Source organism: Colias eurytheme, chromosome 21, assembly GCF_061535395.1.
Source record: "Colias eurytheme isolate Ceu_HAF_F1 chromosome 21, ilColEury1 Martin Lab GWU primary, whole genome shotgun sequence".
Taxonomy (NCBI): domain Eukaryota; kingdom Metazoa; phylum Arthropoda; class Insecta; order Lepidoptera; family Pieridae; genus Colias; species Colias eurytheme.
The window spans coordinates 3,007,958-3,023,813 of record NC_143000.1 but is presented as its reverse complement, the minus strand read 5'-3'; the positions used below and the strand labels follow the sequence as shown (position 1 = coordinate 3,023,813).

Sequence of the window (15,856 nt, the reverse complement as noted above, 5' to 3'; positions counted from 1 at the left end):
TCTACTATAGGTCGGACTATAGGTTTAATTTTTAATCACATGAAAATCACCTTTACCCCGTCCCGCACTACAGCCTTTTTTTTTGTTTCAGTGGGGAAATCTTTCATAGATACCCACGGCCTCCAGGGGAGGGGCCGTGGGTTATCTCGGATTCCTACCGACCACAACCCCACTGTGTTCCGTCAAGACGCATATTGGTAGAATTCCTCCGTGACCCCCGCACTACGGCCTGCTCGAACAGTATACCTACTATTTTCTGTAGATTGACACTTTCAAATTCGTTATATCTTTTGAATGGAATATCCAATTCTTTTCATTTAAAAAGTATTTTGATGGTATTGAAACAGTCTGTAATAAAACATCATTTAATGGGATAAGGATTAATATATGTGTATGGATAACATGGTTTGATTACTGTCGGCACTTCTATTTACTTTGAAAACGTAAAAAAGTTGTTGTAGTAACATAACTACTGAAGATGGACATATGGTATCGCGGACTTTCTTGTAGATATTGATCCATTCTATAATACTGTAGAACATTTTTTTGTTCTATCTTCAATAGATTCCGCAGCGCACGCGATGACAGAAGTTTTATTGAGGATTTTTTTACACCTTGGGTTACATTATTGCATTTTTGGTAAGGATCTCTAATTTTTTTGAAAATGCAGCTTTCTAATGGTGAAAGAATTTTTGAAATCGGTCCAGTAGTTTTTGCGTGAAAACCATGCATACATACATACTTACATACATACTTACAAACTTTTCCTCTTTATAATATTAGTATAGATTGGGTATTTTTTCACATAGATATGACATTTAATTAAATTTCTCTCACCGAAAATTATATCTTTTAACTTGTAGGTAACTATGAATTGAAACACAGAAAAATTACAAAGTGTGGGTTTTTATATTGATGGTAAAAAACAAACAACGTATTTTTTAATTTTTATTCGAAAATGATAAAATATCACATTCTGTAGAGATACAGTTTTTAAATTTCAAAATGCATAGATATCATTTCTTGGATGCATTTTATATTATATGGATTATGTACATATTATTATCTATGCATTTTGAAATTATTATAAAAAATTACAAAATTAAATTTGGATACCATGAGCTATAATTCGCTAAATCTAATAAAAAAGTATGCTAACATTTAAGAAAATGCTTGTAAATTGCTTAACTTAAGTTTATTATATTTATCTTAATAAATCATTGAGCATAAAGTTTGAATGATGTTTTTGCAATAAATGTTTATTTATTTTTTCAATAAACATGAAATAAGCGAAATGAAAAGACTGTTTCTGAACATAATATTTTTCAAAGTGCGGAAGGCTTTTATGCAATTAGGCAATTTTATATAAAAATACGAATAATATTGAAAGATCCTATAAAAAAATTAAATTTAATGTCATGGTAAAGCTATTAACTTGTTATATTTATATATTTTTAATCTATGGATAGTTGTCTAAAAGACCCATCAATGCCGAAAAGTTCGTCGTAATTAGTAGGTTTTCCGGGCCGAAGAGCTTCATTGGCTTTTACGGATTCCTCGTTTTTAAACCATTCTGTGTATTCTTCTAGTTTCTTCATCCATGCCTCTGTAAATTGAAAAAGAATATATCAGAATCTATGCAATTTGATTTTAAATAAAACAAAATAAAGATAAGCCCAATTTTCAATAGCTTATTAAACTTAGTCCTAAATCAATAGATTTTTGTATGGTTAGGGAGCCAGGTGCAAATTTGGTTAACTATTTCCTCTCAAGAGATAATTCGTCAGACGCATGAGAGTATAGTATTATAAAGCCTCGTGAACGTCAGCTGGCGCTCGGTTGGGGGGGGTGAGCGGTTGTAGCCTCCCACGCACATAGGAAAAAAATACATTCATTCATTCATTTCCTCTCAGCTAAAAATTTGTCAAATTGTAGCTAACCCAATATCTCAACGAAAAAAAATAGTCAGCTGGTTACAACATGGTGTATTATACGTCAGCTGGTGTCTCGAACATGAAAGTTAAACTTAAAGAAAAATTTATTTTCCGTTATTTCCTCTCAAACAAAAATTTACCTGATGATAGCTTATATGTAACTGTGGATAAATATATATGTCAGCTGGCTGTATCTTGGTGGAAAAACCGTCAGCTGATACGGGAGGCTACAACCGCTCTTCCCCCCAACCGAGCTCCAGCTGACGTTCACGAGGCTTCATAATACTATACTTTGATGCATTTTACTAATTATCGCTTGAGAGGAACTTGGTCATAAAATCTGCTGCTGGCTCCCGGACCAGTATTACTTGAATATTATATTCACTTGTTTTTACTTGTAGTTTGAATTTATAGTAGAATTTGAATTTCTACCAACAGACAAATTAAGAGTTTAACTTTTATTTTAATTATTCTTCGTTATCAATTGATACGACTGTCATTTGATAATATATTGTTAGACATAACTTTTGATTTATGATCCATTGAAATGTTACATTTTTTAGGCCTGACCTTGCATTTTTTAGAGGACACAATTTTATTTTTTTGATGTGTAGGGGGGGTCAGTGTGAAGCTAAAACCAAGTTTGTGGGGTCGCCACCCTTGTCCCATGGCCGCCATCTTGAAAATAGCGGTTGAAATGGTTTTAACGATATATCTCTTAAACTATTTATCTGATAATAAAACAATGTAACATTATTTGTTGCAAATTAAATTTTCTACAACTTTGATTCAGTAACTTTTTGTCGTAGAACTATAAATAAAAAGTTATAAGCGAAAATGTTCAGAAATTAGAGCTATTTATATTTTTCAATAAAACTTTTTTTTATCATTTTACGAAGAAATGATATAAGACTATTTTTGTAGATTGTTTTTCGAGGAAAAACTTTTATATACAACATTTTTTCATTACGTCAATAGCTAAGGTTTTACAGCGCTCAGAAGTGAGTACTATTTTTCAGTAGTAACTATACATAATAAATTGGCTATTGGCTCTTTTCCCAGACTCCACAACAATGGAAGCACACTGCAGAACATTTCAGCCCTGCTTTTCGACGTAAAAAAAACGCACTTCCAGACTCTACCTCCTGGGTTGTGGGGAAAAGATTCAATAATTAATTATTAATAATATTGTAAAATTAATTATTAAATATATTATTATAACAAAAATAAAATAATTACTGGTGACAAATTATTATTAGTACACACATATCGTATTCTGTATATTAAAGAGTACTTAAAATAGTACTCGCTTCGGAGGGCTGTAAAACCTTAGTTATTTACTTAATGAAAAAATGTTGTAAATAAAAGTTGTTCTACGAAAAACAATCTACAAAAATGGTATGATATAATTTCTTCGTAAACTTATAAAAAAAAGTTTTATTGAAAAATATAAACATCTCTAATTTCTGAACATTTTCGCTTATAACTTTTTTGTTTATAGTTCTAAGACAAAAAGTTACTGAATCAAAGTTGTAGATAATTTAATTTGCAACGAATAATGTTAACATTGTTTTATTATCAGATAAATAGTTTAAGAGATATATCGTAAAAACCATTTCAACCGCTATTTTCAAGATGGCGGCCGTGGGACAAGGGTGGCGACCCCACAAACTTGGTGATAGCTTCACACTGACCCCCCCCTACACATCAAAAAAATAAAATTGCGTCCTCTAAAAAATGCGACCCCAAATGTAACTTTTCAATGGACCATTAATATTTTTGTGGATGAATAGTTGTGAATATAGTTGTCACTATTTCCTGTCAAAACATGATTAGCTGTCGAAAACTATAAATTGCCGTTTTCCTTTGACTCGTGGCGCATTTGTACGAATCGTACCTAGAGGCTCGGACGTTGTTTATACGACGTTCGACCCAACTACCCTCACTTTGCTAATAGTCGTTGACTTGCTGCGATTTGTTATCAACTACCTACATCAATTAGGTAGCTGTGTAGAATCGCAGTACATTCTTATTACATTCAAACTAATATTTAACCCTGCCTCGCGTGTAATTTCTTATAATATTATAATTAATATTAAGATTATAAATAATAATTAATTTACCGTTAATATCCGTGAGTGATCCACAATTACCACCGTATTCTTCAGGAAGCATTTCTTTGGGCACATAGTTGTATAGCTCATTGATATCGGAATGGATGTATATCTGAAAAAAAAATGAATATGATAAAAATAATATACATAGATAATAAAGTAGATATTATCTACTCTATTTTTGTCCCAACGAATAGGTGTTGTTTACATGTTATATGAATTTAGTTGTGTGTAGAATTATGTTGTTCAAATTTAATGCAAATGTTAAAAATGTGCTCCAAATTAAAATGGTATTCCACTTCCTTCAAATACAACTTTACCACAAATAGGAATAATCCTTCAAATTACTCACCCTGTTCTTAATTTTTTCTTTCAGGAAAGGTTTAACAAAGTTTACAATCTTCTCAATGACTGGCGAAGTGTTGATGACGTGTACTTGTTTCAGCTTTACTGGGTATGCTTCCTGAAATTATATAAGAACAACAGTTATATAAATCTCTTAAATATTGTACATTAATTTTACAATCGTAGAGTTCATATATCTAACGTCTGTAAAAGTTTATAGCAACATGCGTATAATTTAGTCCCTGTTTTTATAAGGCGTTGGAATTTATCAAATAACAGTCAGATTATTTATAATTTTACTAGGTTTCCGCCCGCGGCTTCGCCCGCGCAGTCAAAGAAAAACCCGCATAGTTCCCGTTCCCGTGGGATCTCTGAGATTGCGTCATTTTCCCGGGATAAAAAGTAGCCTATGTCCTTTCTCGGGTATCAAAATATCTCCATACCAAATTTCATGAAAATTGGTTCAGTAGTTTAGGCGTGATTGAGTAACAGACAGACAGACAGAGTTACTTTCGCATTTATAATATTAGTATGGATGTCTTGATAAGTGAGTCCGAATAGATAAAATAAAAACAATATTATGTCAAGCGTAGGTATGCAACCAGCTCAATTCATGAAGAAATTATTCATAGTAGGTAGCCTTTATGGCTCATATTTGTGTTATTTGATATAAAATGAATTAATATCATCTGCCTAATTAACAAAATGCACATTGTGTTGATCTGTTGTAAGAATAGTTAATGCAATATGTCTCAGAATCTCACCTGCACACAAATAAGGAACTTCTTCACAGCAGACGGGGAGATCTTGCCCAAATGACTTGGCGTGACGATAGAAGCGTCTAGAATATAGATGTCACCACCAACACCCTCTTTCTCTTCCCTGAGTCTAACATCTCCAATCATTAGAGCGATTTTGAATGCATCGATAATCTGGTTTGTGTCTAGGTTCTTATCAAGTCCTGGAATTTATAGAGATAATAAGTTTTTGGATGTGTGGGTAGTTTTGAAATTTGTTCTTATATTGTCGATGTCTTAGTCTATTTAGACCCAGAAATGCTCTAGGTAAAGGATTTTAACTCAAACTCAAATTGTGTTATAAATTATTATGTAATTGAATATTGAGACTTAATAGTTAGATACTTCTCTAGGTGCTTATTATATTTTTGTTTTACTTTGCTATTATAGTTATCTGTGGCTATTATTTTCGTAAATGCCGTTTATTATTAACACATATTACCAAGGAATTTCATTTAATAACTTATTGAACTCAAATAAATCGTTCCAATAATTTTCCTATTTAGCAATAATATTTAACACAATTACCTCTGCAAATAGTCACGCGGCGTCCATTAGGTGTCAACCCTGGCAGGGGCGGACCTTGCCTGAAACATTATTATAATTATGAATAGAGGAAAGCCATTAGCCAATATTTCCTTGAATTATTGATTCATTGTTAATTAAATGATTCATCTTTTGATAATCTTCTTATATATAAAAATGAATCGCAAAATGTGTTGGTAAGCGCATGACTCGAGAACGGCTGAACCGATTTCGATAATTTTTTTTTTATTATATTCCTTGAAGTACGAGGATGGTTTTTATGTAGAGAAAACGTAAACATGTACCACGGGCGAAGCCGGGGCGGACCACTAGTTGTAAATAAATTTAACAAATGAATTGCAAGGATGACTTATCTTCAAATAGTAATATAGCCATTATACCCAGCCCAAACCTCTCGAAGATTAAATATTTCACGTAAGTACATTATTCATTATAAAAAAATAAATTGCATTTATTATTTTCATAACTGTATCTATTCTGATACCTAATATTTTACTGAATATCATCAAATGTAGTTGCTAATCTGTTTTCAATCGCTAGGTGAAAGATAATATCAAGTCTAAATAGTAGTTATTTACACATAAATTATCATAATAATACTGTTTAAATAGTAATTTAAAACCGACTCCAATAGCTCTAACTACATCAAAAGATTTTGGACGACTTGTTTGTATCAATATTATTAACTCAAGTAGATGTAGTACCTAGATTAAATTTAGGCATTCGGATAATCCAAAATCCAGATAACCGAATGCATGATAAATATAAGTGGTTTTGTTAATTGATCCATATTTAGCAATTAGTATAATCTTTGAGTATTATGAAAATAACAAAATTAAACGTCTAATTCGAATTCACATTGGCTAAAGTAATGGCATTTTCTTAAATTACGATTTACGAAGGGGTTAAGTAGTTCGGATAATCGCGAACCCGTATAACATAGATCTGGATAATCGAGTCTACTGTAAGTAATTAGATATTTTCACGGTACGTGCGCATTTTCTTACAAGACCATACAATGTCGGTGTTTGATACCATGTCATATCTTGTAAGGTCATCAATAAGATGGAACGATTTATTAGAATGTTGGGGATAATTTGTACATGTTTAGGAGCTGAATTCCTGACCAGTTCGTATCACCTATTTTATTACATTTGTTTGATTTTTAAGATTTATTAAAAAAAAGTTGTAATAGGCAGAATGTACAAATTGTACATAACATATTCTATTCCAGGCAGAACAACGTTGGCTGGGTCAGCTAGTTATTACTTAATAACAACTTTATTTACATACGTACTATCTATATTTTTAGCAAGTTCTATTCTATTCCTATTAGTATTATAATTTATCTATACTAATATTATAAAGCTGAAGAGTTTGTTTGCTTGTTTGTTTGTTTCTTTGAACGCGCTAATCTCAGGAACTACTGACTACTAAATCGGATGATTTGAAAAATTATTTCGGTGTTAGATAGCCTATTTATCGAGGAAGGCTATAGGCTATATATCATCACGCTAAGACCAATAGGAGCGGAGCAATGCGGGTAAAACCGCGTGGCACAGCTAGTTTGAAAATAATACTTACGCCCTCAACATAAGGTCCACTAATTCTGGTCGCTTCACGTCCCTATTGGTGAAGAACTCAGGACAAGCGGCTCTCATGGTGAAGTACATGTCCAATTTCCTCTTGCATTTTTCCAAAGAAAAGCTGCAGCCTCTCAGAAATGTCATTATACGACCTTCATCTGAAATATTCAAATTCAGTTTAGTCATCCGAAGTTTGTGTGTACAACACTTACACATATTTAAACAAATTATTCTTCTATGAATATTAATGTTATGTTTTAATTAAAAATTAATTAATTAAAAATTAAAAATTATAAAGACAAATTAAAACATTTGAAACATCGTCTAAAAAATTGAAAAATATGTAAAATATCTATAATACACAATAAAAAAGTCATCGGGATACGTGAAATTCCATCATCATAAGTCCTCGTAAAAGATAAGGAATAACATTATTACTTATATATTATACTTTTATTTTTTTAATAATTATAGTTAACTAATGCTTTAGTGGGTTATTTCATATTTGTTACGCTTTTAGGTAGTTATGTGAATTTGATGATATGTTAGTTATTTTTTAAATTTGTCTGGCTAGATGTAAGAACCATGAAAACTGTCTGGCTCTTAAGGTAACATCTTTTTATAGGTCTCCAAGTAACATATATAAGATTTAGCTTTTAAACTATAATGAAAGTTAGGTACAATTTTATACACCCTTACTACCTGTTTCCTGCCAAAGTAACCACAACCCAGACTTGATAATCGCTAGTCGTTCTTATCTGTATCGGAGACATATATACAGAGAAACTTTCAACTTTATTAAAGGAAGGAATGTCTGGCCGTCGTGGGCTCTTGATCTACTACATTGATATTTCACCGTTCTATTCAGGATTTTTATCTATGTAGACTGGCTATAATAACTGACCTAAGTTTGATACACTTACGTACAAAACACATTTTTACACCTAATTGAATCAAGACTTTAGGAATGTCTAAAAACTTACCCCATTCATCTGGCAAATGCGGCTGCTTCCTCAACCATTCCTTTATATGCTGCAAGTCTCTATCCCTAGTTTTGACATCTTCATTCAATTCTACCCGTATCTTCTCCCACATTTCACCCGACGGCTGCACTAACGTCGAAACTGACGCCATTCTGTGGAACAGAATATTCTAGAATATTCGAGAATAGAATAGAATTTTCTTGGCATAAAGTTTTCTCTGTATGTACTACGAAGGTATATTTATAACTGAGTTTGAAACTGCAATGCTGTACGCTGTTTTTGTCTCAATTATTTTCGTAATATAAGCGAATAACAGTAATTATAATTACATCCAGACGGAAATACAATTTGCAACTGATATTTGTACATATTTTTTACATTGTTTAAAGTTTTATTCGAATCGGGGCATGTTAATAAATTGTTGTTCTATTCATTTGTGTATAAATATGTATAGGTCTTATAAATAATTATTTAGCTTTTAACTGTAGACTTTCTAGATCTGACTGAGAGATTTAGACTCATTTCCGGGTGTTATTTCTAATAATTCGCGTATCTAAGGTAGGTACTATAATAAATTGTTCTCCAGGTAGATTACGAAATAAACAAATGGACCATATCGATTTATTCTATATACCTAGCGTGTGGTTGTGTAGAAATCTTTTATTTACACTACATCAAGGACTGTTAGCATTACACACAACATTTCCTTGAACGAGTTTCTAAAACAGGAACATAAGTACACCAAAGTTTGCAATCACATCGCAATGTATGAGGCAACGTCGGGCGACATTCTATATTCGGCGAAGCGAAGTTAGGCATTTCCTTTTTACACGATTATCTTAGTTTATAAGGATTGAAATTCTATGAGATTTCTAGGGCTATTTTTAAGAATCAAACTTTGTATCGTGCGATTGTTTTGATTTAAGAAGGTAGGAGATTAGTAGGAGGGATCTCTTTCCCTATCCCTATTATAAATATATTAGGGATTCGCGTTTTCTGAACTTTGGTACTTTTATATGTTTATGACGTGTTATTGTAGCGGTCATCTTGATCTTGATGCCTACGTCATTGTGCAATTTACAAATGTGCACGAAAAACCCATTGTTTTGTTTTTAATGGTTATTATCGTGTTATTATGTTATCATACTAGTATTTCTCAATAGACATACATATGTTTTTATAACCATTAACCTTATAGGTACGTAGGTAGGTAAGTAATAGCCTATTTAAAATCGTATCTATTAGTTGCCTCGGTCATATCATTGAAACCGGCAAGGACTAAAGTCTAAATCTTCCTTTTATTGATAAAGCATTTAAATGCTATAAGACTAAAATTTTAATTATTTCTCCTCATGATTGAATCACGAGAGAGAAATTATTGGACGAATTGAAGTGATGTCTTCATCATTAAAAAAATTCACCTTGTCTCTCTTATTTTTTTTTGTCTGTATTTGCTCATATTTATTGCTCTAGAGTCTAGGTTCTTCCTTTAAAACCTGAGTTCTATGCGGACAAATTGTTTTCTTATAATTTTATTAGAAGGAATGTATTGTTGTCTCATCCCTATGTGTATGAAAATTTATTTGACCCGCAAAGCCTAGTCTCAGGAGTCAGGACCAATATTATTCACAATGTACCTACTTGGTTTTCAATGTTATTGTTCTAACAGCGTTAGTTTTTTATAAGCCCTTCTTAATATTCGATTGTTGTACCATGTTTAAGAACTTAACGAAATAGGTCTTGCATACGTCAGGAATATTAACCAGCGGTATTGACCTTCTAATCTCGGGTACGTGGTGTTTTAATAATAAACGATCTTACGTGCAATTATGTTCTTGTGATAAGTGCCGTGTGAGATATGGTGCGTCTTCGCTATCTTATCTTCATAATTATCAATGAATTTGTAGTATCTGGAGACATTTGCCATTAGGGAGGGTTCTACTGGACATAATATTATGATTGTTATTGGGAATGTCCGATATTGGTGAATTTAAAATGCCCCGGTGTATTTCGACAATTACCAATTTCGATGGTAGAGCATACATATAAGAGATAATATAGTAAATCTTAGATTCAGCGGTTACAACTTATGAATGTTAAAAAACTGCTTATTTTAAAAATAACTAATGATATAAAAATAAAAAAGTAAAAAATGCCCAAGTCATCTTCTCTAACCTAGCAAAATAGGTAGGATTAGGTATTTATGCTCTGCTAATTATATATTTTTCAAACATTTTTTTGATACAGCGTTTTTAGCATACAAAAATGCATTTTAAGATAAACATAGCCCCAAAAAATATTTTTTGTTTCTGCTTTCAGTGCACTTTTTGTCGTCTCGAAAATGTTGATGCGATATTATTTTCTTTTAATAGTAACTCCCATGGTAAATAGAACTGTTACACAAGAATATATTGAACTGTTTATGGATATATGCTTCAATTTAAACTGAACATCTACATTTTACACTAAAATAAAAAGGGTATCATTTAAGCTATCACCAATTTAATTAGTTTTGTGTTTCTTAAATAATAGGGTTTGTCCTCAAAATAGTAGATCTGTCACCAAAATGTAGTCACCAAACAATGCAAAATCAGTTCCACAATAAATCACCTAAAATCCTGAGATATAAGGTCTAGTACCAAATAAATGTTTTTGTATGTATTATAATAGGTGTGTCCTAATAAGTATTTAAGCAAACTAATTTAAAGAGATCACCAATAAATCATATTATGTTACCTACTAGAAAATTGCATTAAGTTCAAATAAAAAAATAGGGTTGTCATCATCGTTTCAACCAAAAGATTCTGCTACTTAACTAGACTCCCAAGGTTCTAAATTTCCACTGGTAGTATAAATTATATTTAAATAAAATTTTTAGCAGTAAATAAAACAATTAAAGTCAGAATAATCAATATTAATTGTTTAAAATAATTACCACTGAACAATCAGCGCTGGTTTAAAATAGCTGGCTTATGGCTAGCAGAATAGTAGATAAAACACTTAATTAAAGTTAAAATAATCAATATTTATTCTTAAAAATAATAACCACTGAATAATCAGCTTGTCGCGCCAATTTGTCTCCGTCCCTTTGATCATTTTTTCATTAAAATTATAAATTGATGTATTAAATTGGTAACGAATACTATTAATTTAATATCTGAACGAAATAAAATGTTACTACTGTATTGGTGACAAAATATCAAATAAAAAGGAATCGCAGTCAGGGATCGATAATCGATTTATTTGGTGACAGATCTACCATTCTGAGCACAGAGCTATTATTTAAGTAACAAAACTGTTATTATAAGAACGAAGTTTATATTCATGTAATGCAATATAATTTTATTGGTTATCGATCTCTTATTTTACACATATATTAACATTAATTTGATAATTCATACCTGGGAACAATTTTTCTTTATCTGAGAACGAAAATATTTCGTGGTGATAGATCTATTTATTAGGTGATACAACTTGATGACGAATATAAATTTTGGTGATAGAAAATATAGTTCCCAAATAAAAAGTTAAAACTGTTTATTTGATATTTTTTTAAAATAATACTTGCGGCGTAATATATAATTTTTGTCTGTTTGTTTTTATTTTCTTGAAAATAAGAAAAAATAGAATCCCACAATATTGACTTCTAACATGTCCATTATTAAAACCCCATCATCAAAAACAGTTAAAATTCTCCTTTTTAGCAATATAACTTTCTAGTAATTGTAATCAATTTTATTCAGTAGGTACATATTTAAATTTTGCATATAAGATTAATCTTTTAATAAATAACAATTTGTTAAATAAAAGGTTCTGTTGCCCATCTATTTAATATTCAAACTGAGTGCAGCATCAAACATCATCTTGTAATTAATCCTCACGAACAATTCCTAGAAATTTATTTTCTTAGCGTAAATAAATTCACCACAAACAATTATAATCACTCTAAATATAAATTAAACCTACACCAAAAATTATAAAAAAAAAAAATAAAACATTTACTCACATTAAATTTTAATTTTCCCAGTTAACTGCACAACCCGATGGTTTAAAATGAACTAACTGCGTTCGCTGAGAGCAGAACCTTGTTAAGGTTGCGACATTGGAGCATTGTCGCGATGTCATGGATAGAAATTAGGTGAATTTTCCGGTACTCAGTCTTTGTGACTTACCTGCTCATTGTCACTTGGACTACATCTTACGCGATTATCTTTGGATCACGTAGCGCATGGTGAATGTAGTAGGTTATGGTTTTAATGTTTAGAATGTTTTGAGAATATAGGCAAATTAACATGATCACATTATTACATAGCATGCAAATAATTTAAACAAAATGCTTGTGATGATAGATGATATTAGATGTCTCGATAGATGTCTATTGCACTGGATGTAGTTTAACGTATAATAGTGTATTTTATACAAGTGAAAACTAACACATATTCTTAGAAAATTATTTAATTTAATTGTCTTAATTATTCTAATTGCTAAATATTATGGAACTAAATTGTTTTAAATATTATTATAATTTATTATTATTTTTCATTTGTCAACATTAAGTAAAAATTTTTCTTTTGTAACTAATTAGTTAATTACTATTGAACTATTCTGATGTAATGTATCGGGAAGGCACAGACTCCTGAAACACAGCGAAAGCTATAGGTATTGGGAGTCTGGGGTCTATATTATGATGTAAGGAACTTTGTTCAATAAATGATTTTTATTTTATTTTTATTTTTATTCCATAATATGCCAGATGGGATAAAAAATCTACAAAGCCGTGGAAAATATGTGTCTTTTTTTAAAAAGATTTTCTCTAAGAATTAAGTGAAGTTTTGAAAGGTAATGTTTTTAGTCCAAAAAGAGACCCATTAGACATTAAAAATTATTATATGTATACACAGAAATTTATTGGTTGTTAAAAAATTACCATCACTTAGAGGTTGTCGGTAAAGAAAAAAGTTTCTGATTAACCTAGTAAGGACAAAATAAAATTACGTTTATAAATAAACCAGCTTACCGCCCGCGGCTTCGCTCGCTTTGTCTAAAACCTAATAAATTATATACTAAAACCTTCCTCTTGAATCACTATATTGACTATACTTGAATATCTATCTATTAAAAAAACCGCATCAAAATCCGTTGCGTAGTTTTAAAGATTTAAGAATACAAAGGGACATAGAGACAGAGAAAGCGACTTTGTTTTATACTATGTAGTGATACTATTTGAATATTCATTGTTATCCTAATATATTTGTCATATAAAACATGTAGACATAAAAAAACAATTAATAAAACATTCTAAGGAAGACATATGAAAATATTATTTATCTTCTTTGTTATGAAATTTAATAAATTCTGTAGTGTGAGAAAATATAACAATGGTAGTAAGTATTTAAGTGTTCTGATAAGCTTCTAAAATGCAAAAGCTAATAAAATAATTAAATTTATTCTGTAATACCAATGTTACCAAAAACCATGTTTTATCACAAGTTTTCGGTCGAAGAGATTTCGATCAAAAAACAAAGCAAGCGAAAAGTTTTACGTCATCTCTGTAATATTGTTATAATCAGGTTTTACGCAATTAAATTTCGGCACAAGTATTGATCTCAAATAAGCAAAAAAGAATGAGATACTTCGATGTTAACATTTTTTGTTTAGTGTGCAATGATGGCTTAATATGCCACAATTTTTTTAGGCTTTGGGGTTTCATACACATTATCTTTGGATAAGGAAAACATCAAATTGAAACCTACGAATATATAAGAAGGAACATTTTCAAAGATGTACCTGCTATGTCTACTATGAATGTTTGGATTATGACCAAAACTTCTTCATAAAATAAGGCGACAGGCCGCGTCGAACGCAAATCCTGTAAGCTATGTTTAAGATGTTTTTAAAGTCATAAGAAATAACATACAGAGACAGTAAAAAATAAGTATGGCGAAAAAAACTAAAAATAGGATAAACTCACAAAATTATTGTAGTCATAGATCATTGATCAGTGTATAAAGTTTGATTTAATCTGTCTGTTTAGAGTGGGTCAAAATCGACTCTAAATGAGTCTCTTATATTCAACCACACAAAGATATACAGGTGAAGATATTATAACCGTATTACAAATAAGATGTATAATTTTCAAAGGACACACAGATTTAATAAAATTCTCATAAACCATAATTATAAAGAACTGTATGAACATGAAGTTGTGACAATGATCGCAATAGGCATAAAATAGATTAAAACAAACCGCAGCGTAGAACCAAGGGTTATTACGTAAAGTCTTGTTTCCCAACTATGCTATTAAGTTGCTTTGTCGTTGACTTTCCTAATTCTATATACAGTAGCACCTCTATAAGTCGAATATCAAGGGAGACGCCAAAAAATTCGAGTTATAGAGTTTTCAACTTATGGAGGATTTCGACTTAGGCGGATTTTGATTCGACATAAAGAGTTTGAGGTTTATTCTTATAAATTTTGAGTTACAGAGGTAAAGTACATTAAAATTCAACTTGCAGAGGTGACCAACATGTTTTTATTTATTACAAATCAACATTATTTCAAATCAGTTTAAAAAAAATGGCATTAAAAAAGTCAGTATTTTTTTTTTCTTTAGATAATTTGGTTGTTCTTTAGCATTGTCTTATCTATAAAGAGCAGAAAATTCTTCTTCTGATGGATAAATTTATTATCGTATACTTCTAAAATTTTTTCTAAGAAACACTACATTTTTTTTCTACTTGCACTGTCGGCAATTTGTTAAAGTCGGTAACTTATTTTTGTTGGAACAATAGAGTTAATAAATTCCAAATGATCAAGTTATAAAGGTTGTAAAATAAAACGTGGCTATGTTCGAGATACAGAGGTCAAAGTTAATTTTTCGAGTTATAGAGTGAAAATTTGTACCAAAATGGCTTGAAGGGACTTGGTGATATTTTCGACTAACAGAGGGTCAAGATTTCAAGTAACGGAGGTTTTCGGGTTTGAAGGGAAGGGAACACAACATTTTTTCGAGATTTGGAGGTTTTTGACTTATCGAGGTTCGACTTAACGAGGTGCTACTGTACATTATAATGGTAAAAATTATTGCGTATGTCCTGTCCTTATGAATTTGACGACATATTGTGATGTAGTTTTTAATGCTGTACGTTGATTTGGAAGCATCTTTTTGTAGTTTTTTGTTTTTCATAGTGGTTACTGGTTAGCAATAATTTTTCTTGTCATTTTGTTATCAAGTTACCTACTCATTTGTTGACTAGTCTAGTATATGCTCTCAAGTCGCAATGAAACGAAACTTATTATTTCACAGAAAAAAGATTAATTTTAAATTTGGTAAACTGATTACGCCTACTTTATGTATTATGTTTAGGTTTTTAATATCAGGCATAATAGATTAGTAAGGTTAGATAGATTGGAAGATAAAATATAAAGGCATATTATATCTAGTTACTAAACATTTTAAGGTCGCAAAATTACGCTAAACTAAACTCCCTTATTCTTGATATATCCAGAATCGTTTATTGTAAAACATCACTACTATTGACATTACTTCTA

At 30.8% G+C, this 15,856-nt stretch overlaps 1 protein-coding gene across 1 annotated transcript; it reads right to left on the bottom strand.

The window, feature by feature from the left end:
• Positions 1–1,396: 1,396 nt before the first annotated feature.
• On the bottom strand, positions 1,397–12,461 carry LOC149898989 (alpha-tocopherol transfer protein-like). The gene is made up of 8 exons (XM_090114203.1): positions 12,312–12,461; positions 8,306–8,457; positions 7,321–7,480; positions 5,719–5,777; positions 5,158–5,354; positions 4,401–4,511; positions 4,058–4,160; positions 1,397–1,606 (listed from the first exon to the last, which is right to left on the bottom strand). The coding sequence occupies exons 2-8, from the start codon at positions 8,454–8,456 to the stop codon at positions 1,455–1,457; spliced, it is 933 nt and encodes a 310-aa protein (XP_089970329.1). The 5' UTR covers position 8,457; positions 12,312–12,461; the 3' UTR covers positions 1,397–1,454.
• Between the last annotated feature and the right edge of the window lie 3,395 nt (positions 12,462–15,856).